Source organism: Rhinoraja longicauda, chromosome 3, assembly GCF_053455715.1.
Source record: "Rhinoraja longicauda isolate Sanriku21f chromosome 3, sRhiLon1.1, whole genome shotgun sequence".
Taxonomy (NCBI): domain Eukaryota; kingdom Metazoa; phylum Chordata; class Chondrichthyes; order Rajiformes; family Arhynchobatidae; genus Rhinoraja; species Rhinoraja longicauda.
In genome coordinates this window covers 83,442,921-83,466,095 of record NC_135955.1, presented here as the reverse complement: position 1 = coordinate 83,466,095, position 23,175 = coordinate 83,442,921, and the positions used below count along the sequence as shown (strand labels likewise).

Below are 23,175 nucleotides of genomic sequence, written 5' to 3'. Positions count from 1 at the left end.
TGCCAGAATGTTGGTCTCCATCCAGTTAAGATGTAACCCGTCCCTTTTGTACAGGTCACCCCTACCCAAGAAGAGATCCCAGTGGTCTATAAATCTAAATCCCTGCTCCTTGCACCAGCCCCCCAGCCACACATTCTGATCCCCTATCTCCCTGTTCCTGCCCTCACCAGCATGAGATACAGGAAGCAATCCAGAGATAACCACCCTAGACGTCTTGCTCTTCAATCGTCTTCCTAACGCTAACAATGGAAGCAGATTTAATTGTAGAATTCAAAAGGGAAAGGGATAAATATCTGTCAGGAGAGAATTTGTGGTGATATAAGAGTAGGTCAGGGGACTGTGTGTTTTATCATAGAGTTTAGTTTACTTTAGAGATCCAGCCCGGAAACAGGACCTACTGCCCACCGAGTCCGCCCTGAGCAGCAATCACCTCACACACTAGCTCTATCCTACACTAGGGACAATTTACAATTTTACCAAGCCAACTAATCCTAAAACTTGTACACCTTTGGAGGATGAGGGGAAACCGAAGAAAACCCACGCAGGTCACGCGGAGAACGTACAAACTCCGTACAGACAGCACCCGTAGTCAGGATCAAACCTGGGTCTCTGATGCTGTAAGGCAGCAGCTCTATCGCTAAGCAAGCCGTGCCACCCTCAATAGGATTAACATGGATCTGATGGGCCAAATGACTCCCTTCTGTGATATAACTACAGTTATTTGATAACGGTAGCTGAAGCCCTGTGCTTGTACATAAGTCATGCTCCAAGTGCTTCAGAAACAAGTGGTCTTCGTGTTATTGAGTGATTTAAATAAATCAGCTCATTGTGAAAACAACACACAAATAACAACATTCTCATCGAGCTAACGTTTCCCTGGAAACAAGAACTGATTGATGAATAAAGCAGAAAGCAAGCCTAATGCCACTGCTGCACAGAATGAAGCAACTTAGGATAAACTGTTATCTGAAACATAAAAGCATTAAAAAAAACTAGAATATGCTTTATCATCGATCCTTGTGAGGTAATTCAGTCTCTCACCTGCTTGTGAGGTTTTTACAAATAACATAACATAACACATGGCAAGGTGTGATGTACGTATCTGAATTACAAATATAACAAAATTGTTGCCCTTCACATTCTAATCGATCGACATTAGAGCAGTGGCACAAATTAATTTAACTTTGCAGTGCAAGCCAACACAAAAATAATCTTCTTGATCAAAGTAATGGAGCAATTTTCTGTTGCTGGAAGCCAGCTTGACTGCGTAAATCAATTGTAAAAGCTTTAAAAAATTACTGTTTGGGTTATTGTGAACGTGTTTAATCTTCAATTATGTACTTTAGTAAGGTTATCAAAGCCAAGGGGAGCATGTGGAAGTCATTCAATACAAAGCTATAGATGAGAGTGACATTTTTGAGAAAGGACTGGGAAGCTCGCCAAATACCAGCTGAAGTGAAAGGGAGTAACAAAGAACTTGCTCCTTCTGATATCGCTCGGTGCATCTGAAATGTGGCTTGAATGCACATCCTCCTGACAAGAGAGGTACGAATGGTACCACTAAGCCAAGACTGACACACAGCAAATGGCGATCCGATTAAGATTTTTCAAAACCAGACTTTTGCCATTTGCTGTGTGTCAGTCTTGGCTTAGTCAATGGGCAGTTTTTAAATGGTTGGTAGCCATGTTTAGAGGTCATCAAGACATAGTAATAGCAGGGAAATTATGCTCGACTTAAGGGCACAAGGTCCATCCAAAGTTATTTTTAAGTGGACCTAGAAAAGAGGGACCATTAATGTCACTTGAAAAAGGCAGGCAGCTTTCTCGTAGCTTGCCTCCCTTGATAGGCATGTGGTCATTTCCTGTCCTGAATGTTGTACTTTTGTTTAGTTTGGTGTCACGTGTACCGAGGTACAGTGAAAAGCTTACGTTGTGTGCTAACCAGTCAGCGGAAAGACAATACATGATTACAATCGAGCCATTCACAGTGTACAGATACACGATAAGGGGAAGACATTTAGTGCAAGGCAAAGCCAGTAAAATCCGAACAAGGATCGTCCGAGGGTCAACAAAAAGGTAGATAGTAGTTTAGGACTGCTTTCTAGTTGTTGGAAGGATGTTTCAGTTGCCTGATAACAGCTGGGAAGAAACTGTCCCCGAGTCTGGAGGTGTGCGTTTTCACACTTCTATGTCTTTTTGTCCGATGGGAGAGGGGAGAAGAGGGAGTGGCCAGGGTGTGACTCATCCTTGATTATGCTGCTGGTCTTGCTGAGGCAGCACAAGGTATAAATGGAGTCAATGGAAGGGAGGTTGGTTTGTGTGATGGTCTGGGCAGTTCTGGTCTGGGATGGTCCACAATTCGCTGCAATTTCTTGCATAGGGTTCTCAAAGCCGAGGGGAGCACATGGAAGTGATTCAAAGCAACAAAGCCCAAGGATTAGAGCGCCATTCATAAGAAAAGGACTAGGAAACCAGCCACTTAGGGGACAATTGAGATCCCTTTAAACTAAATGAGGCCCTTTGGATATCCAGAGCCAAAATAAGATGCATGTTTTGTTGACCAAGACCAAACAAAAATATCTTCATCAAGACTATTTTTAAAGTAACAATTTTGGCTCATTAACAAGAAAGGTGTTATCCATGGTCAATGGACACAAGTACAATTTTCTAACTGTTCATGCATATCACTATCAATACAATGTTAGGCCCTTCTAATGCAGAAATGTCATTGGAGCAAAACTCACTATGTTGACAATGAATTCCGCTGAATCCATCAGGACACCTGCAGATGTAGCCAACAAACGTGTCGCCACGATAACTCTCGCTCACTTCACATATCCCTCCATTATGACATGGGTTCGGTTGACAAGCTCCTGCAGATCCTAAAATACAAATGAGAAAATAACATTAATTATGATTGCCATTTACAAAACAACGGCTCTAGTGTTCTGCTTGAAGGTAGACACAAAATACTGGAGCAACACATCTGGTCTGGATAGTTTATTAATACAGTCTATGATTAAAAATTACACAATGTAATAGGAATTCAAATTACACAATGTGATAGGAATTCATTTGCTTTAGCAGTGCAACTTTTAAACATAATTTGGCAATATCTGTTCAATATTCAAGTTTGGATGGCTTGGTTTTTAATTTCTTGCTTGTTCTTATCTCCAGGACAGATAGAAAGGCCAGTGTCAAAAATCATTTTATGATCATAGAAAGCAGAATATACAACAGTAGAGCACAAGAACACGCCCTTTGGCCCATATGGCTGGGTCAAATTTGATACCAAGACTCACTCCTATCTGCTTGCATGTAATCCATATCCCTCCATTCCTTGCATATCCATGTGCCTGTTCAAAAATCTTTTAAATGCCACATCTACCTCAACCACCATTCCTGGCAAAGCGTTCCAGGACAGGGCGAAAGTGCAGGGAGGTCTTGGTGCAACTTTCAGTGCTGAAATATTGTACGAATTTTTGGTAACCCAGCTTCAGGAAGGGTTTGATTGCACTGGAGAGGGCGCAGAGGAGATTCACCATCTGAGGTGAGACTGGATAGGCAGAGTTTGTTTTCCTTGGAGCAGAGGAACTTGCCAGTGGTGTGCAAATGTATACGAGGCTCAGAAAGTAACAAATATATCCAAGACAGAGGGCACAGGTTTAAGGCGAGGAGTAAGATATGTAGAGAGGATATTAGGAAGAATATTTTCACCCAGAGGAGGTTTGCAATGCAAGGGTGCCGAGGGCAGGTACTCTCACAAATGAGATGTATTTATGCGAGATCTTGAACCACCAAAACATGGTAGACTAGAAACATAGAAAACAGGTGCAGAAGTTGGCCATTCGGCCCTTCGAGCCTGCATTGCCATTCAATATGATCATGGCTGATCAACCAAAATCAGTACCCTTTTCCTGCTTTCTCCCCATATCTCTTGATTCCGTTAGCCTTAAGAGCTTTCTCTAACTCTCTTGAAAACATCCAGTGAATTGGCCTCCACTGCCTTCTATGGCAGAGAATTCCACAGGTTCATAACACTCTGGGTGAAAAAGTTTTTCCTCATCTCAGTCCTAAATGGCCTACCCCTTATTCTTAAACTGTGACCCCTGGTTCTGGACTCCCCCAACATTGGGAACATTTTTCCTGCATCTAGCCTGTCCACTCCCTCAAGAATTTTATATGTTTCTATAAGATCCCCTCTCATCCATCTAAATTCCAGTGAATATAAGCCCAGTCAATCCATTCTTTCATCACATGTCATGGACCAAGAACAAGGCTATGAACCAAGTGTTGGTAAAGGGGATTAGAATAGATGGGTACTTGATGATCGCCAAAGGACCTGTTTCTCCACTGTATTAGTCTATAGCTAAATGCCTCAAGTGTATCAGAAATTAATTTGTGATTCAGGAATACTAAAATGTTGCTTTAAAATAGCGATCAAAACCAACATTTCAATAAAATACTATTATCAACAGACATCAATGATGAAATCAAAAGCGCCAAAGTTCTAGAATACCTAAGAGCAACACTGGAAAAAATATTACGCAATGTCATTGAACAGCAAGAAAAAAAGTTTAATTAATACACACAGGACCACATTTTACACATCACATTGAATGTACATTAATGGAACTTATTTTGGTATTGATAATGACGGATTGGGACCGAGACTAATAGTTTCTCAAGCCAATCACAAAATTAATATAGCTCATCTTGGTCATGTCAGACTAATATGGTCACGTGAAGCTAATGCACAAATTCTTTTCTTTGCAGCCATGAAGGCAGTATTATACCCATCTGAAAGACAAATTACTTATTGATAAAATGCTTAAAACGAACCATTAAACCAAAAGGAAATCTAATTAGTCTGGACTAATATAAACTGACATTGTAAATGAATGTAAACTCAAATTTGTAAAGCTTTTAAAATCTTGGCTAAAAGGGAAACACATATCTGTGCAGTAAGAGCTTGGCAGTTAGAATAATAAAATGAACAGAACTGCAGATGGGGTTTTCATATATCAAAAGCAGAAACAATCAGCATTGATGAAATTACAATAGGATTGTTAACATTTATGAATGATTCATGGTGGAAATCAACCAATTCAAATAACAATTTAAACGATCAGCAGTATCATCTGAAAATCATTTTAGAATAAAGCATTGTGAAATTATTACTCTCCTTCAAGAACTCTATTGCAATACAAAGAAAACTGTTTAAATCCGCTCCCAGTAAACAAACTCGGCCTGAACTCTTAACATGCATGATCTGGCCAATTTGTTTTAGCTAATACTTTGTTTCCAAATGAGCAAGGTTGGAAATGCTAGATTATCTACAACCTATTTTGTTCTTCAAAATCCATGGACTGACACAAAATACAAAGCAACGTCACAAGACAATTCCAATGGAAAAGGACAAGGTTGATCTTCAAGTTAAAATTGAGGGGAGGCTGATTTCAATAGCTCAAGAGATAGGTTAGGAGCAGATGCTTGTGAGTAACACACCAATTGACAAGTGGGGACACAAGGAACTGCAAATGCCAGTTTACAAAAAAAGTCATAAAGTGTTGGAGTAACTCAGTGGGTCAGATATGTAACTCTGGAGAACATGGATAGGTGATGCTTTGGGTTGACAAATGGGGCTCTTAAAAGAGTTGGCAAGTATTCAGGGCCAATATGTTCAAGCAAGGGTGTAGTAAGGAACTACAGATACTGGTTTACACCAAAGATAGACACAAAATGCTGGAGTAACTCAGCGGGACAGGCAGCGTCTCTGGAAAGAAGGACTGGGTGATGTTTCGGGTCGAGACCCTTCTTAGACTGTGTTCAAGTAAGGGTGACAGGCAAAGAAAGCAACATTAGGAAACCTAGGAGGACAATGGACATGGGAAGTACAACCAGGTTAAAAAAGCGCATATGGCTGATAGGGGAATCTACAACGTCTGAAAATGAGCGATTCTGTTCAGGATCTTTGGCAGTTGCAACAAGATCAAAGCTCATCGAGTTAGCCTTGCAGAATATAGAGGGCACAAGAGAAATAAATAAATTAGGAGGGCAAAAAGAAATCACAAAATGTCCTTGGCAGGTAAAATTAAGGGTAATTCAATGTCATTACGTAAGTATAGAAGTAATAAGAGGGACCAAATAGTTACTCTATGTATGGAGCCAGGTGATGCAGTATAATACCAATAGACTATTTGACCCAACAGATCTTGGCTTACTGGCTGAGCTAACTAAGAGGTCTACCAAGTTCTTTAAATGAACTTTAACTATTGGTTCAATCAGATTGAGGCGGCAGGCAAGGGCCCAGGTGGCTCAGCGGTGGAGTTGTTGCCTTACAGCACTTGCAGTGCTGGAGACCCGGGTTCGATCCAGACCACGGGTGCTGTCTGTACGGAGTTTGTACGTTCTCCCAGAGACCCTATGGGTTTTCTCCAAGATCTTCGGTTTCCTCCGACACTCCATAGACTTACAGGTATGTAGGTTAATTGGCTTGGTGCATGTGTAAATTGTCCCTAGTGTGTGTAGGATTGGGTTAATGTGCTGGTCGGCATGAACTCGGTGGGCCGAAGGGCCTGTTTCTGCACTGTATCTCTAAACTAAAAACATTGGAGAGACTAGTGTATACAGGTTCTTGAGGGTGGAGAATCCAATTAGATAACTAAAAAATCATACAGGAATGCAAAACGCATTTGTTTGTGATTTGGGGAGATGGTGGGAGCCAGGGTGGATTATGGAGGCGAGAGGGAAGCAGAGAGAAAATTTTGGCAGAAGAGTCAGAAATGTATCCAACATGCAAGCAACTGGAAGAATTTCCATGTTTACTTCAGGCTGATTCATTACATCTTAACAAGAATATTTTTTTCATAATTTTGGCTGATACACACATTATTGAAAAGATGGGCGGCACGGTAGCGCAGCGGTAGAGTTGCTGCTTTACAGCGAATGCAGCGCCGGAGACTCAGGTTCGATCCTGACTACGGGTGCTGCACTGTAAGGAGTTTGTACGTTCTCCCCGTGACCTGCGTGGGTTTTCTCCGAGATCTTCGGTTTCCTCCCACACTCCAAAGACGTACAGGTATGTAGGTTAATTGACTGGGTAAATGTAAAAATTGTCCCTAGTGGTTGTAGGATAGTGTTGGTGTGCGGGGATCGCTGGGCGGCACGGACTTGGTGGGCCGAGAGGGCCTGTTTCCGGCTGTATATATATGATGATATGATATGATATGATGATATGTTCCAAAAAATGTGCTAGTAATGCAGGGGAATCAGCACAAGTTTAAACACAAAATGCTTTAGTAACTCAGCGGGACAGGCAGCATCTCTGGATAGAAAGAATGGGTGACTTTTTGGGTGGAGACCCATCTTCAGAGCTGAAGAAGTGTCTCGACCTGAAACATCACTCATTCCTTCTCTCCAACGATGCTGCCTGTCCCGCTGAGTTACTCCAGCATTCTGTGCCCATCTTCGGTTTAAACCAGCATCTGCAGTTCCTTTCTACAGCACATCATTTTAATGTAGGTTCCGCATAACTATTTACATTTAGTACCAATCGCAATGAATACAGAGAAAGTGCTTCTTACTAAATCATTAGGGTTATTTAATTTTCATAGCCAAGGACAGCATACTGTCCATGGAAGACTTTGTGTTAACAGGTAAAATGAATATTTCAAATGATATAACAGCTGTGCACACATCAAATGGCAATGTCCCACCTGCTGTAGTTGACTCCTCTCCATCTGCAGCTGTTGGCATTAAATACAGAGTCATTAACTGGATGGAAAATAGCAAAACACTATGCAGTTGTCAGCTAAACTACACGAGCAAAAATATTTGCATTGCTTAATTGTTTACGGCAACTTCCAATGTAAAGTATTCAAACATTGTTACAAATATTGTACGTCTCTTAATTTGTCAACATGACGTTTAAACTCGTGACTAATTTTTTTAACCCAGTGCCTAAATTATGCAATTGTCAGAATAGACGTGCACCCTCTCATAATAGAATGAAGAATAGTTTTATCTACTTATTAAAATTTCCACTCAAATTGCTCCAGCATGCAAGAACTGACACTAAACTAGATATATATTGTTTTTTATAATAATGTGGTGTGCCTGTGCTTAGGTTGGCTGCAGCAAAAATAATGAAAAAAATGTTGGGATGCCAATCTATATGGGAATTGTTACAGGCCACCATTTCATTGCCTGCAGGATTTAATTACCAGGGGTGTATGTCGAGGCTCCGGCATCTTTTCCCAGTCAATTTTCAAACTCCCACTCCAATTAATGTTAGAAGCAAGAGTCTTGTGGAAGGAGGAACTCGGATCAGCAAGGCTCCAACGTTTTTTAGAAAAACCTAGAGGACTAATTAAAGGGAGCTTTCTCCTCCAAATAAACTTATGCACTCAGCAAAGTGGCACAGCTGTAGAGTTGCCACCTTACAGCGCAAGAGAAGTGGGTTCGATCCTGACCACGAGTGCCATCTGTACAGATTTTGTACATTCTTCCTGTGACTTGCGTGGGATTTCTCCGGGTGCTCTGGTTTCCTCCCATACTCCAAAGACGTACAGGCTTATAGGCTCATTGGCTTGGTATAAATGTAAATTGTCATAGTGCGTGGGATAGTGTTAGTGTACGTAGTAATCGCTGGTCGGCACGGCTTCGGTGGGCAATCAGGGCCTGTTTCTGCACTGCATTTCTAAACTCTACACAGTCATCCTTCCAAATATCCTTCTAATAGTCAAGTCTATGATCACAAGCCTAAGTGTGGTGAGGTACAGGTACAATGAAAATCTTGCAGCACATCACATGCACAAAAACTCAAGACAACGCCCAAAAACACAAATTATATATTAATTACAGAAATTCTACATCACAGTGAACTGATAAAGTGTCCAAAAAAAAGATATTAGTGAAAAAACAATTAAAAAGCAAGTCCATGAGAGTACAAAAAGTTGGCCCAAGTGTTCCATCGTTGAGGTGGGATTAGGGTTGTGTGGGATAGAAACATGGAAACATAGAAAATAGTTACAGGAGGAGGCCATTTGGCCCTTCGAGCCAGCACCGCCATTCATTGTGATCATGGCTGATCATCCACAATCAGTAACCTGTGCCTGCCTTCTCCCCATATCCCTTGATTCCACTAGCCCCAGAGCTCTATCTAACTCTCTTTTACATTCATCCAGTGAATTGGCCTCCACTGCCTTCTGTGGCAGTGAATTCCATAAATTCACAACTCTGGGTGAGAAAGTTCCTTCTCACCTCAGTTTTAAATGGCCTCCCCTTTATTCTTAGGCTGTGGCCCCTGGTTCTGGACTCCCCCATCATTGGGAACATTTTTCCTGGATCTAGCTTGTCCAGTCCTTTTATAAGTCTCTATAAGATCCCCTCTCATCCTTCTAAACTCCAGTGAATACAAGCCCAGCCTTTCCAATCTTTCCTCATATGACAGTCCCTCCATCCTAGGGATTAACCTCGTGAGCCTACCCTGCACTGCCTCAATAGCCTTCTTCAAATTAGGAGACCAAAATTGCACACAATACTCAATGCTTCAAATGGTTTCAAATCATGATACCTGCAGGAATGTTGCGGTTCCTGAACCTGGTGGATATGGGACATCAGGCTTCTGTACCCCCTGCTCGATGATAGCAGCAAGAAGGCAGCGTGTCTTGGAGGGGGGGGGGGGGGGGGATCCGTGACAGATACCACCTTCTTGAGGCAGCACCTCACATAGATGCTTTTGCTGCAAAGGGGGAGGAATGTGCCTGGGATGGACTGAGCTGAGTCCACCACTCTCTGCAAACTCTTGAGTTCCTGTGCATTGCAAATGCCGTACCAGGCCATGATGCACGCCATCAGCATGCTTTCTATAGTGCGTCTGTATAAGTTGGTTAGAGTATTTGGTGACATTCAGAATCTCTTTTAAACTGAATGTAGAGGCGCTGGCATGCCTTCTTACGAAAGTTGTAACTGAAATTCTGCATCCGTTTGATTCCCTTTCAACTGAGGGAACAGAGCACTGAAAAATGATTTGGATATTTTTCAGCATGAGGATTCCTCCTCACAGTGTGAGTTTCTAGTAGCAAACGGGCTGCATCACCAACTGAACCCTAGCCTTGCATTAAATGGAGTGAAAGGTCCCAACACTTTCACCACTGCCCTCAGACTGAGCATTCTGCCTGTTTTATTGTAACACTAGACCAAGTTGGGCCTAAATATCTCCTGTATTGGTGCAGTACCCTCCCCCTTCCCCCTCAACCCCTTTATCCTTCCTCCTTCCCCCCTCCCTCCCTCCACCCCGTCCCTCCCTAGGAGATAGATTTAAATGTTAAAATTTGAATAACTTAAAAAATATAACTGATTTCAATGAAACTTCTTCCATTAGCACCAAAGGGACGACGGTGAGTAAGGTGGGCCTAAAATTGTCGCGCTGTCGTGTACCGTTTTGTCTGTAGTTCAGGAACAAACAGATGAGAGTTTTAGTATATAGATGGTTTCAGAATTAAAGGGACAGTGAAAGCACAGAAGGAAAAGTAGCCTCGAGACAGAAAGCGTAGACGAAGCATAGTCGCTCTATGACTCTATGACTAATGGTCAAAGATTGTTCCTCAGCCTACAGCAAAAATAGTGGTTTTCCCACATTGGTTGACACTAGGTCACAAAAACCCATACTATTGATGAGTCCATTGGGAAACAGAACATAATTCCAAGCTTGCAGATAATTCATTCAAAAATATAGTAAGCAACGAGAATAGTAATCAGCTTCAGGAAGACAAAGAGTGGTGAAAAAGTGGACATGTGGTGAATGAAATTTAAATACTTTGCCAAAATTTAGTGTGAAGGTTTCACAAAATGGACTGTGTTGAAACTTTGCTATTCCAACATCTATAGTAATTTGTTTTCCAAATAATTGTCTTTGATTATTGACTTCAGGAAGACAAAGCCAAGGGACCATGCCCCTCCCTCTCTTCAATGGCAGGACAGAGGTGAAGAGAGTCAACAGTATACTGAACAATTGCATCGTAGTCAGGTTCAGACGTTCGAATGCTCCAGAACAAAAGAAGACTACAGGAAGTGGCGGATTTTGTCCAGTCCATCATAGGTACTGACTTTACGATCACTGAAGGTATCTGCAGGAAGTGCCGCTTAAAGGAGGCAACTAATATCAAAGACCAACTAATATCAAAGAAGCTTACTTCTCGCTGCTACTATAGGAGCTCGAGAACTGCGACCTTCAGGTTCATGAACAGCTTCCTCCCATCAACATCAAGTTCTTGAACCACTCTGTGCAACTCTAACCACAAACCTTCCTCAGCACTGAACGAGTAACGACTTTGTCCCGAGACGCAACGTCACCCATCCTTTTCCTCCGAGATGCTGCCTGACCCACTGAGTTCCTCCAGCACTTTGTGTCTTGCTTTGCACTAACTATGATCATTCTGCATACTTTGGGGTTTTTCACTATCATGGTCCTTCCTGTACTCCATCATCACTATTTGACATCCTGCCCAAGGTACAGTGAAAAGCTTTGTTTTGCATGCTATTCAAACAGATATACTATACATGAATACAGTCAAGTCAAACGCAAGTACAACAGATGGACCCAAAGGGAAAGATCCAAATTACAGTGCTATAGAAGCGAGATTTAAAAGAGTAGAGCAACTATATCAGATAGTAGTAGATCATTCACTGGGAAGAATACACAAAGAGTCACCACACTCCAGCACCATCTTAGGTCTAGGTTTTCAAATAATTATATTCAAGCCTGAGATCAATAGGTTTTGTTTAATAAGGGAATCTGAGGATCTAGGGACTGAATGGTAAAATGGACAAGGTATGGAATCAGCCATTGTCTTATTGAATGGTGGCGTATGTACCATACTCAAGGACTTCTTATATCCTTGAATTCTTAAATTAAAACTCTTATATATCACTGACAAGGTGGGGCAGAAGCAAATGTGTCCAACGTTGATTTCAAAATCTGAAATTCCAAAGTGAAGGTTTCAATTTAACAGAGGTGGAGATACAAGGAACTGCAGATACTGGTTTACAAAAAAAAACAACACATAGCGCTGGAGTAACTGAAGAAAGCTTCCAGCCAAATGCGTCATCTATCTATGTCCTCCAGAGATGCTGCCTGACCCGTTGAGTTATTTCAGCAGTGTTTTTTAAATTTCAATTTAACTCTAAGCCTGTCACCAAACACAGAAAAATTATTGTAGCTCACCAAAAGCCTCTGCAATGACATTCATCGGTGCGGCAGTCGATTTGCTGATGATTTAAACTCAAGTGAGGTGGCGCAGTGAGACGCAGAGGTAGAGTTGCCAGCACCAGAGACCCGGGTTCTATCCTGACCCGGGTTCTATCCTGACTGGCTATCCTAACTCTCTGTCTATAGAGAGTTTGTACATACTCCCCATGACCTGCATGGGTTTTCTCCGGGATCTCTAGCTTCCTTCCACACTCCAATGATGTACAGGTTTGTAGGTTAATTGGCTTGGTATTATTGTAAATTGTCCCTAATGCCTGTAGGATAGTGTTAGTGCGCGGAGATTGCTGTTCGGCACGGACTCGGTGGGCTGAAGGGCCCCGTTTTAGCGCTGTATCTCAAAATTAAACTAAAGAATGTATCACAATACACAAACTAGAATTTTAGGATGTAATTCATATAGTGGGATCCTGGAGCCACGGGCTATGACAGTAATGATGAAAGCATTTGGACTCATCATGCTAGTGTCAGCTTTTTCAAGGAACAATCTAATCCCTTGGGCTCCTTTCCCCCCCCCAACAATCATTCAACTGTTGTTGCTTTTACTAATTACCCTTTGTGGGCCATCTCCCACTTCACCATGAGCGACCAACGGAAAAGCCGTTGACAGTCGTAATGTTGTTTCCACCAAATTTACAATTAGTGCCAGAGGGAAATCATCCTCTGAAACTTTAAGATATGAATTTACATTCTCAGTTTTTCTGCAGTTTTTAAGCAGTGATTAACAGAAATGTTTAATGGCATTGCAATTATCGCGCAAAAACCCCCCCACATTAAACATGTAATCTATTTTAGTTGAGCTACAAGTTCTTTGCAGTCCTTCTCAATTACAAGCGCCCTCTTCTTGGTCATTTTCTGACAGCAACATTTTGAAAATGTTGGCTTTAATTACTTACAAAATGCATGCCTGCAACGTGAGAAATAAAGTAAAACTAATTATTCGCCATCAATGAGGGAATCCCTCAAAAAAAAACTTGATTATGTTTTTTGAGGAGGTGATGAAAATGATTGATGATGCCAAGGCAGTGGATAATGTTTACACAGACCGGTAAAGCGTTCGACTACTTCCCTACACGGGAGGGCTGATGCAAAAGTTTACGGCACACGGGATCCAGGGAGCGTTGGTAGGTAGGTTTTTAAATTGGCTTGCCCATAGACGACACAGGATAGTGGTGGACGGGTGCTACTTTGACTGGAGGTCTGTGACCCGTTGTGTTTATAAGGATTAGTGCTGCACCCTCTGTTGCTTGTGTTATATCTAAATGATAAGCATGAAATTGTAGGTGAGATGATTAGTAGGTTTGGTATGTTGGCATTCATAGCAAGAGGATTTGAGTTTAGGAGCAGGGAGGTTCTACTGCAGTTGTACAGGGCCTTGGTGAGACCGCACCTGGAGTATTGTGTGCAGTTTTGGTCTCCTGATCTGAGGAAAGACGTTCTTGCCTTAGAGGGAGTACAGAGAAGGTTCACTAGATTGATCCCTGGGATGGCGGGACTTTCATATGAAGAAAGACTGGATAGACTAGGCTTGTACTCGCTGGAATTTAGAAGACTGAGGGGGGATCTTATAGAAACATATAAAATTCTTAAGGGGTTGGAGAGGCTAGATGCGGGAAGATTGTTCCCGATGTTGGGGGAGTCCAGAACCAGGGGTCACTGCTTAAGGATAAGGGGGAAGTCTTTTAGGACCGAGATGAGAAAACATTTCTTCACACAGAGAGTGGTGAGTCTGTGGAATTCTCTGCCACAGAAGGTAGTTGAGGCCAGTTCATTGGCTATATTTAAGAGGGAGTTAGATGTGGCCCTTGTGGCTAAAGGAATCAGGGGGTATGGAGAGAAGGCAGGTACAGGTTACTGAGCTGGATGATCAGCCATGATCATATTGAATGGCGGTGCAGGCTCGAAGGGCCGAATGGCCTACTCCTGCACCTATTTTCTATGTTTCTATGTTTCTAGACTGCACAAAAGTCGATGGAGTTGCAGTTGGAGGGGGGGGGGGGGGGGGGGGAGGCTATCAAATAATTCAGCAGGATATAGACCAGCTGGAAATATGGGCAGAAAAATTGCAGATTAAGTTTAATTTAGGCAAGTCAAGAGTGAGGAACTAGGAATTAACATATGATGAGCGCTTGACAGCACTGGGCCTCTACCCGCTGGAGTTTAGAAGGCTGAGGGGGGACCTTATTGAAACTTACAGAATAATAAAAGGCATAGATGGAGTGGATGTGGAAAGGATGTTTCCACTGGTGGGAGAGTCGAGGATCAGAGGTCATAGCCTCAGAATTAACGGGTGCTCTTTTAGAAAGGAGGTGAGGAAGAACTTCTTTTGTCAGAGGGTAGTTAATCTGTGGATCTCATTGCCACAGAGGGCTGTGGAGGCCAAGTCAGTGGATATTTTAAGGCAGAGATAGACAAATTCTTGCTTAGAACGGGTGTCAAGAGTTATGGGGAGAAGGCAGGAAAATGGGATTAGGAGGCAGAGATCAGCCATGATTGAATGGCAGAGAAGACTCGATGGGCCGATTGGGCTAATTCTACTCCAACAACTTGTGTGAACTTGTATTTTATTGTCATATGTACTGAAACAAAACAATGAAATCAATACTTGGAGCAGCACAACAGGTTTGTAAACACTGTACTCGATAGATAATATAATAAAAAACATTTTAAAAGTTCTGTAAATAAAAAACCCAATATACTGCAAAAAACAAAACAAAGCCTGAAGTCCCTTACCGAACCAAGGCAGTTCATAGTTTGGAGTTTAGATGGAGTTCGTAGTGATCAATAGCCTGATAGTCATTGGAAAGAAGCTGTTCCTGAACCTGTTTTCAGATTCCTGTACCTTCTTCCCTCTGGCAGGTGTGAAATGAGAGTGTGGCCAGGATGGTGTGGGTCTCTGATGACACTGGTTGCCTTTTTCAGACAGCGCCTCCTATATGTAAATGTGAGGTGTTGCACTTCAGAAGGTCAAATGAAAGAGCCAAGTATACAGTTTATGGCAGGAACATTGATGGACAAAGGGTTCCCTGGGTACAAGTCCATAGCTTCTTCAAAACAGCAACACGTTTGGATAGAGTGATAAAGAAGGCATATGTCATGCTTGTCTCTATCGGTCAGGGTGCTGAGTATGAAAGTTGGGAAATCATTAGCATCTGCATAAAACTTTGGTTGAGCCACATTTGGAGTATGAAGTGTAGTTCTCATGGCTCATTTCAGGAATGCTGTGAAGACTTTGGTGCAGAAGAGGTTGATCAGGGCGTAACCTGGATTAGAGGAAATTAACTATAAAGATAGGGTGGACACAAAATGCTGGAATAACTCAGCAGGACAGGCAGCATCTCTGGAGAGAAGGAATGGGTGACATTTCGGGTCGAGATCCTTCTTCAGACTGATCATGGGTCTTGACCCAAAACATCACCCATTCCTTCTGTCCAGAGATGCTGCCTGTCCCGCTGAGTTACTCCAGTATTTTGTGTTTACCTTTGATTTAAACTAGCATCTGCAGTTCTTCCCAACACAACTATAAAGATAGATTGGGTAAACTTGGATTGTTTTCGCTGGAGCATCAGAGACTTAGAGGAGACTGGTAGAATTTCATAATTCATAAATTGGGTAGATGGATTTTTTTTCCCCCAGTGTGGAAACATCAAATATTGGAGGGTATCACATAGGATGAGAGGGAAAAGATTAAAGATGATGAATAGGACAAGTTTTTTAAATATATACCCAGAACGTGCTAGATGTCTGGGACGCAGTGCTAGGAGAAGTGGTGGAAGCATATACAATAGCAATGTTTAAAGGACATTTTGGCCAGCACATGAACAGGCAAGGAATGAAAAGATATGGACGACAGAAAGGCTGGTGGGGTTAGTTCAGACTGGCCTCGTGGTCAGCACAGACACAGTGGGCCAAATGGTCTGTACCAACACTGGAATATTCTATGTGTAGGAAGGAACTGCAGATGCTGGTTTATCCCGAAGATGGACACAAAAATCTGGAGTAACTCAGCGGTCAGACAGTATCTCTGGAGAAAAGGAATAGGTGACGTTTTGGGTTGAGACCCTTCTTCTGTTCTATTCTATGTTCTGTATTCATATCTTCGTTGCACAGAGAGGTGGGGAACAGGTTAATTTTGACCATGTGCTCGAGTGTAAATGAGGATGCAACTTGCCAGACGCTTTATTACCATTGGGATCAAAGTCTTAACATAAGATATCAAAGAGAGATTTAAATCAGGCTGGTAATGCACTACCACACCATCATACAAATTTAAAATTACCCCAGGATCTCTACCCAATGAAGGATAAAATTAGCTATTTGCATAGGATGGCAGGCATGGTGTGTTGCAAATGATCTGACTGACCGAACTAGCAAAGCTGTTTTCAGTGGCTGCAAGTGATTCATAGTGCATATCCATCTGTGCAAATTCTCATCCACACAGTGGGTTGCCCGAGGGAGGACATGCATAGCTGAGAGGAATTTATGGACTGCAGACTCATCTACCAGATAACGATATCCATCAGCTACATTCCTGTATCATATCAGGGAACAGAAAAAAATGTATACATTTTGTCATTTAAGTGGGTGGAGAAAAGAGCTGAAAGAAAGAGGTAGAAACAAGTAACTGCCGATGTGAGAAAGCACTGGAGTAACTCAGCAGGTCAGGCAGCATCTCCGGAGAGCATGGAGGCGCGACATTTCTGGTCGAGAAAAGGGTCTATCCACATTCACCAGGGATGCTGATTCACCAGGGTACTGACATGGATAGAAAGTTGGTTGACAGACAGAAAGCAAAGAGTGGGGATAAATGGGTCCCTTTCAGAATGGCAGGCAGTGACTAGTGGGGTACCGCAAGGCTCGGTGTTGGGACCGCAGCTATTTACAATATACATCAATGACTTGGATGAAGGGATTAAAAGTACCATTAGCAAATTTGCAGATGATACAAAGCTAGGTGGCAGTGTGAACTGTGAGGAAGATGCTATGAGGTTGCAGGGTGACTTGGACAGGTTGTGTGAGTGGGCAGATGCATGGCAGATGCAGTTTAATGTAGATAAGTGTGAGGTTATCCACTTTGGTGGTAAGAATAGGCAGATTATTATCTGAATGGTGTCAAGTTAGGAAAAGGGGACGTACAACGTGATCTGGGTGCCTTAGTGCATCAGTCACTGAAAGTAAGCATGCAGGTACAGCAGGCAGTGAAGAAAGCCAATGGAATGTTGGCCTTCATAACAAGAGGAGTTGAGTATAGGAGCAAAGAGGTCCTTCTACAGTTGTACGGGGCCCTAGTGAGACCGCACCTGGAGTACTGTGTGCAGTTTTGGTCTCCAAATTTGAGGAAGGATATTCTTGCTATTGAGGGCGTGCAGCGTAGATTTACTCGGTTAATTCCCGGAATGGCGGGACTGTCATATGTTGAAAGACTGGAGCGACTAGGTATGTATACACTGGAATTTAGAAGGATGAGAGGGGATCTTATCGAAACGTATAAGATTATTAAGGGGTTGGACACGTTAGAGGCAGGAAACATGTTCCCAATGTTGGGGGAGTCCAGAACCAGTGGCCACAGTTTAAGAATAAGGGGTAGGCCATTTAGAACAGAGATGAGGAAAAATGTTTTTAGTCAGAGAGTTGTGAATCTGTGGAATTCTCTGCCTCAGAGGGCAGTGGAGGCCAATTCTTTGAATACATTCAAGAGAGAGCTAGATAGAGCTCTTAAGGATAGCGGAGTCAGGGGGTATGGGGAGAAAGCAGGAATGGGGTACTGAATGAGAATGATCAGCCATGATCACATTGAATGGCGGTGCTGGCTCGAAGGGCCGAATGGCCTACTCCTGCACCTATTGTCTATTGTCTATTTACCTGCTGAGTTACACCAGCAATTTGTGAGGGAAAAAAAGAGGAGCTGTATTTGCATTTTAGGATAATAGGTTAGAAATGTTCTGGAGAATGTTTCTGTCTTCTAACCTGAGGCCTGGATCTACCTGTACACAGCTGACAAGGTTAACATGCAGGTAATTGGGAAGGCAAATGATACATAGACCTTTATTGCAAGAGGATTTGAGGTCAAGAATAACAATGTATCGCTCCAATTATGCAGAACTTCATTGACTCTGCATCTGGAACAATGGGTACAGGTCAGGTTTCCCTGGCTAAGAAAAGGGATGATTTACTAGTGTTGAGAAAGTGCAACAAAAGCTCATCAGGTTAATTCCTGGATTGGTAGATTCATCATTTGAAGATCCAGCAGACTGGATCTATACTTATTGAGTTTAGAAGAATGAGACAATTTCATTGAAAGATATAAAATTCTTACAGAACTTCATGAGAAAGGTGCAGGGGTGGTGTCATTATCCTATAATAATAATAATAATAATAATAATAATAATAATAATAATAATAATAATAATAATAATAATAATATCACATCTTTCCCTTCTTACAAACATGGAAGTGTTCTATTTTTATGCCTCTCTTTAGAAAACTGTTCTATTCTACTTAACATTTTCAATCATTGCTTTTGTCCTCCTTTGCCATGTTCTGAAATGTTCCCAATCTTCAGGCTTACTGATTAAAAAAAAATGTTGGCAACATTATAAGCTTTTTCCTTTGATCTAATATTATCATTAATTCTCTTGATGACCATGCCTGGTCCACATTTCATATTTCTTGTTGGGTTTTTTTTTCTTGCATTAATGGGATGTCCGTGACTTGCAAGCAGTGTTGCAGAAGATTGTAATAGCATGGTTAATTATAAAGTAAAAGGAAATCTGGTTAAAATGAATGAAACTGTACAGTAACACTGCCTGTAATTAAACTGAAGATATTCGTGTGTTGGGAGAAACCCGACATAATGGGGATTACCGAGACATGATTGCAAAAAATCAGAACATTGCAGAAAAGATAGAGAGGCGAAAAATGAGAAAGTGAAGTAGCAGTACTTATCAAGGATAACATACTCGCAATAGAGTGAAGAAGCGCGCCTAGAATGAGAACAAAGGGTAGGATCAACATGGAGTAAGAGGGAAACAAATTTAGGAGTGATTACACACAGGTGTAATGTGCAGATTACTCAATTGCACAAGAGAGGCAGAGAAAGAAATATGCAGATATACTAGGGAAACAAGTAAAAAACATATTAATAATCATGTAGGAATTCAACTACCACATACTAAATTAACTATAGGTGAATATGGAATAGAGTTTCCATGATGTCCTTTCTGACCCAATAACAGTTTAGTTTATTGTCACGTGTGAAAAGCTTCTGTTGCGTGCTATCCAGTCAGCAGAAAGACAATACATGATTTCAATCAAGCCATTTACAGAGTGTAGATACATGATAAGGGAATAACTTTTTGTGTAAGGTAAAGCTAGCAAAGTCCGATCAAGGATAGCAAAGTTCGATCAAGGATAGTCCTAGGATCACCAAAGAGGTGGATAGTAGTTCAGGACGGCTCTCTGGTTGTGGTAGGATGATTCAGTTGCAATAAATAAAATGGAGAATTCACAATTGTACATAATAATGGACCTGTGCATGTAAGACAAGTAAAAGCAGGAGAACGTCTGGCCAAAAGTGACCATAAAATGGAGAGGTTTTCAGATGATAATGGACAAGGATGCAAACAATATTGACAGCAGGTTGGGGATATAAGGAATTACAGATGCTGGTATTTTGAGCAAAACACTAGGTGCCGGAGTAATGGCAGCATCTGCAGAAAGAATGGGCTGTTGACGTGTCGGATTGACACCCTTCTTACACTCATATATCCGACGACAATCAGATATACCCAAGGACGTTGCGAGAGCCCTGGTTGAAATTTACGAATCATCCTTAAATACAGGAGAGGTGCCGGAAGACTGGAGGATGGCAAATGTGCCTCTTTTCAAGAGGGCTGCAGGGAAAATGCTGGGAACTATAGGCTGGTGAGCTTAACATCTGTAGTTGGAAAGTTACTAGAGAGTATTCTGAGGGATAGGTTATTTCGGCATTTGGATGGGCAAGGCCTGGTTATGGATAGTCAGCATGGTTTTGTACGTGGGAGGTCGCACCAAAAAGGTCGATGAGGGCAGAGCTGTAGATGTTGTATACGTGGATTTCAGTAAGGCATTCGATAAGGTTCTGCATGGTAGACTGCTCTGGAAGGTTAGATTGCATGGGATCCAAGGAGAGATAGCTGAATGGATAGCAAATTGGCTCCATGGAAGGAAGCAGAGGGTGATGCTGGAAGGTTGCTTCTCAGAATGGAGGCCTGTGACTAGTGGTGTGCCTCAGGGTTCAGTGCTGGGCCAGTTACTGTTTGTCATCTACATCAATGATTTGAATAAGAACATACAGGGCAAGATTAGCAAGTTTGCTGATGATACAAAAGTGAGTGGTTTCGCAGATAGTGAACATGGTTGTGAGAGATTGCAGCAGGATCTGGATCAATTGGCCAGATGGGCGGAGGACTGGTTGATAGAATTTAATACAGAGAGGTGTGAGGTGTTGCATTTTGGGACGTTGAACAAGGCAGGACCTACACAGTAAATGGCAGGCCTCTGGGTAGTATTGTACAGCAGAGGGATCTGGGAGTACAGGTGCATGGTTCCTTGAAGGTCGAGTCGCAGGTAGATAAGGTGGTCAAAAAGGCTTTTGGAACTTTGGATTTCATCAGTCAGAGTATTGAACATAGGGTATATAGGAGCTCATGTTACAGTTGTATAGGATGTTGGTGAGACCGCATTTAGAATATTGTGTTCAGTTCTGGGCACCGTGTAATAGGAAAGATATTGTCAAGCTTAAAAGGGTTCAGAAAAGATTTACGAGGATGTTGCCAGGACTAGAGGGTGTGAGTTTGAGGGAGAGGTTGAGTAGGCTGGGTCTCTATTCCATGGAGCGCAGGAGGATGAGGGGTGATCTTATAGAGGTGTACAAAATCATGAGAGGAATAGATTGGGTAGATGCACAGAGTCTCTTGCCCAGAGGAGGGGAATCGAGGACCAGAGAACATAGGTTCAAGGTGAAAGAGAAAAGATTTAATAGGAATCTGAGGGGTGACTTTTTCACACAAAGGGTGGTGGGTGTTTGGAGCAAGCTGCAAGTGGAGGTAGTCGAGGATGGGACTATCCCATCGTTTAAGAAACAGTTAAACAGGTACATGGATAGGATAGGTTTGGAGGGATATGGACCAAGCGCAGGCAAGTGGGACTAGAGTAGCTGGGACATTATTGGCAAGTCAAGCCGAAGGGCCTGTTTCCACACTATCACTCAACGACTCTATGACCAGGTTCAAAGGTTGGAGAAAGGCTGTTTTTAAGGAACAAAGTACAAAGTTGGATTTGGAAAAATGGGCAACAATGATGTAGAATAATGGGAACCATTTAAAACAATGTTCAGTAGAATGCAGAAAAAAGTGCTAACAGGAAAGAATAAACTAAACATTTATGAGTCTCATTGGATGAATAATAGCATACGGGAACAAATAAAGGAAAGAGGCACATTAAGTACATACACACCAGGAAAAGGCAATGTAAGTGAAATTATTTAGAGATTAGGAGAAAGATAAAAATGGCTGATTATGAAATTTAATTAGGGAACATAAAAAAAGGAAAATATATTACAGATGAACCAATAAACATAAGGAAGCTGACAATGATATGGGATCATTGTAAGATGGACAAGACAGGGAAAATATCAAATCACTGCTGCAGTATTGGAGATAGAACGGTTGGACGTGACAGTAGAGGCTGAGATGAGTAATCAGGAAATTTAAAATAAAAAAATATTTAATATCATTATCTAAAGAAATTCCGAGAACAAGACCATTAGTCTGGATAGAATCCATCTGCAGTTTGAGGCAGCAGAAGACACATAATTTGTGAGAAGGACTAATCCAAGAGCACCGCGGATAGCTAACATAATAGCTAGATTAATGCAAGTAATAGAACATGTCCAGGGATCACAGTGCAGTCAGTATAACACCAGTGGTAGGAACATGCAATGAAATCTGCACTAAAGAATGAATACAAGAGCATCTTGAAGTGAAAATTGCAAGGATAAATAATTAGCATGGATTTTCGAAAAATCTCGCTCGATCAACCTTCCTGGAAATTTAGAAGCGGTAACAGAAAATAGACAGTACATTAAGGCAGTACATTAAGTTTAATTTATCAAGCTCCTCAATACTCCACAATAAATAAGGATGGGATAAAGATGGCAAGGCGAGGAAACCTTGGATTATCGAAGAGATTGTACATTTGGTCAAAAATAAATTGCAGGCAAAGTTTAAAAAGATGAAATTGGGCAGTTTCTTTGAAGAATACAAGGCAAGTAGGGAAGAAATCAAGGAGAAGGGCCAAAAAGGGCAATACATGTCGAAAATGGTTGATTGACAAAAATCCCAAGGCTATTATACATACATAAAACCAAGAAGAAAACTAAGGAGAAGATAGGACTGTTCAAGAATAAAGGAGGACATTTGTGCTTGGAGTCAGAGGATGTAGGCGAGGTATTAAACAAGTACTTTGCGTCTGTAATAGAAACATAGAAAATAGGTGCAGGAGTAGGCCATTCGGCCCTTTGAGCCAGCACCACCATTCAATATGATCATGGTTGATCAGTACCCCGTTCCTGCTTTCTCCCCATATCCCTTGATTCCGTTAGCCCCAAGAGCTATAAGTAACTTTCTCTTAAAAACATTCAGTGAATTGGCCTCCACTGCCTGTGGCAGAGAATTCCACACACTCACAACTCTCTGGGCGAAAAAGTTTTTCCTCATCTCAGTCCTAAATGGCCTACCCCTTATTCCTAAACTGTGATCCCTGGTTCTGGATTCACTCAACATGGGGAACGTTTTTCTTGCATCTAGTCTGTCCAATCCCTTAAGAATTGTATATGTAATCAGCAAGGAGAAGGTACTGGAGAT

At 41.9% G+C, this 23,175-nt stretch overlaps 1 protein-coding gene across 4 annotated transcripts in view; it reads right to left on the bottom strand.

The window, feature by feature from the left end:
• Nucleotides 1-23,175, bottom strand: part of LOC144592135 (EGF-like repeat and discoidin I-like domain-containing protein 3) — a 242,937-nt gene that overhangs the window by 125,970 nt on the left and 93,792 nt on the right. For 2 of the 4 annotated variants that reach the window (XM_078396536.1, XM_078396538.1), the window contains 2 exons: nt 7,719-7,748; nt 2,745-2,882 (listed from right to left, as the gene is read on the bottom strand). In XM_078396536.1, the coding sequence (XP_078252662.1) occupies nt 2,745-2,882; nt 7,719-7,748 (168 nt within the window). The remainder of the gene's footprint in view (nt 1-2,744; nt 2,883-7,718; nt 7,749-23,175) is intronic. The other 2 variants (XM_078396537.1, XM_078396539.1) reach the window with 1 other exon arrangement.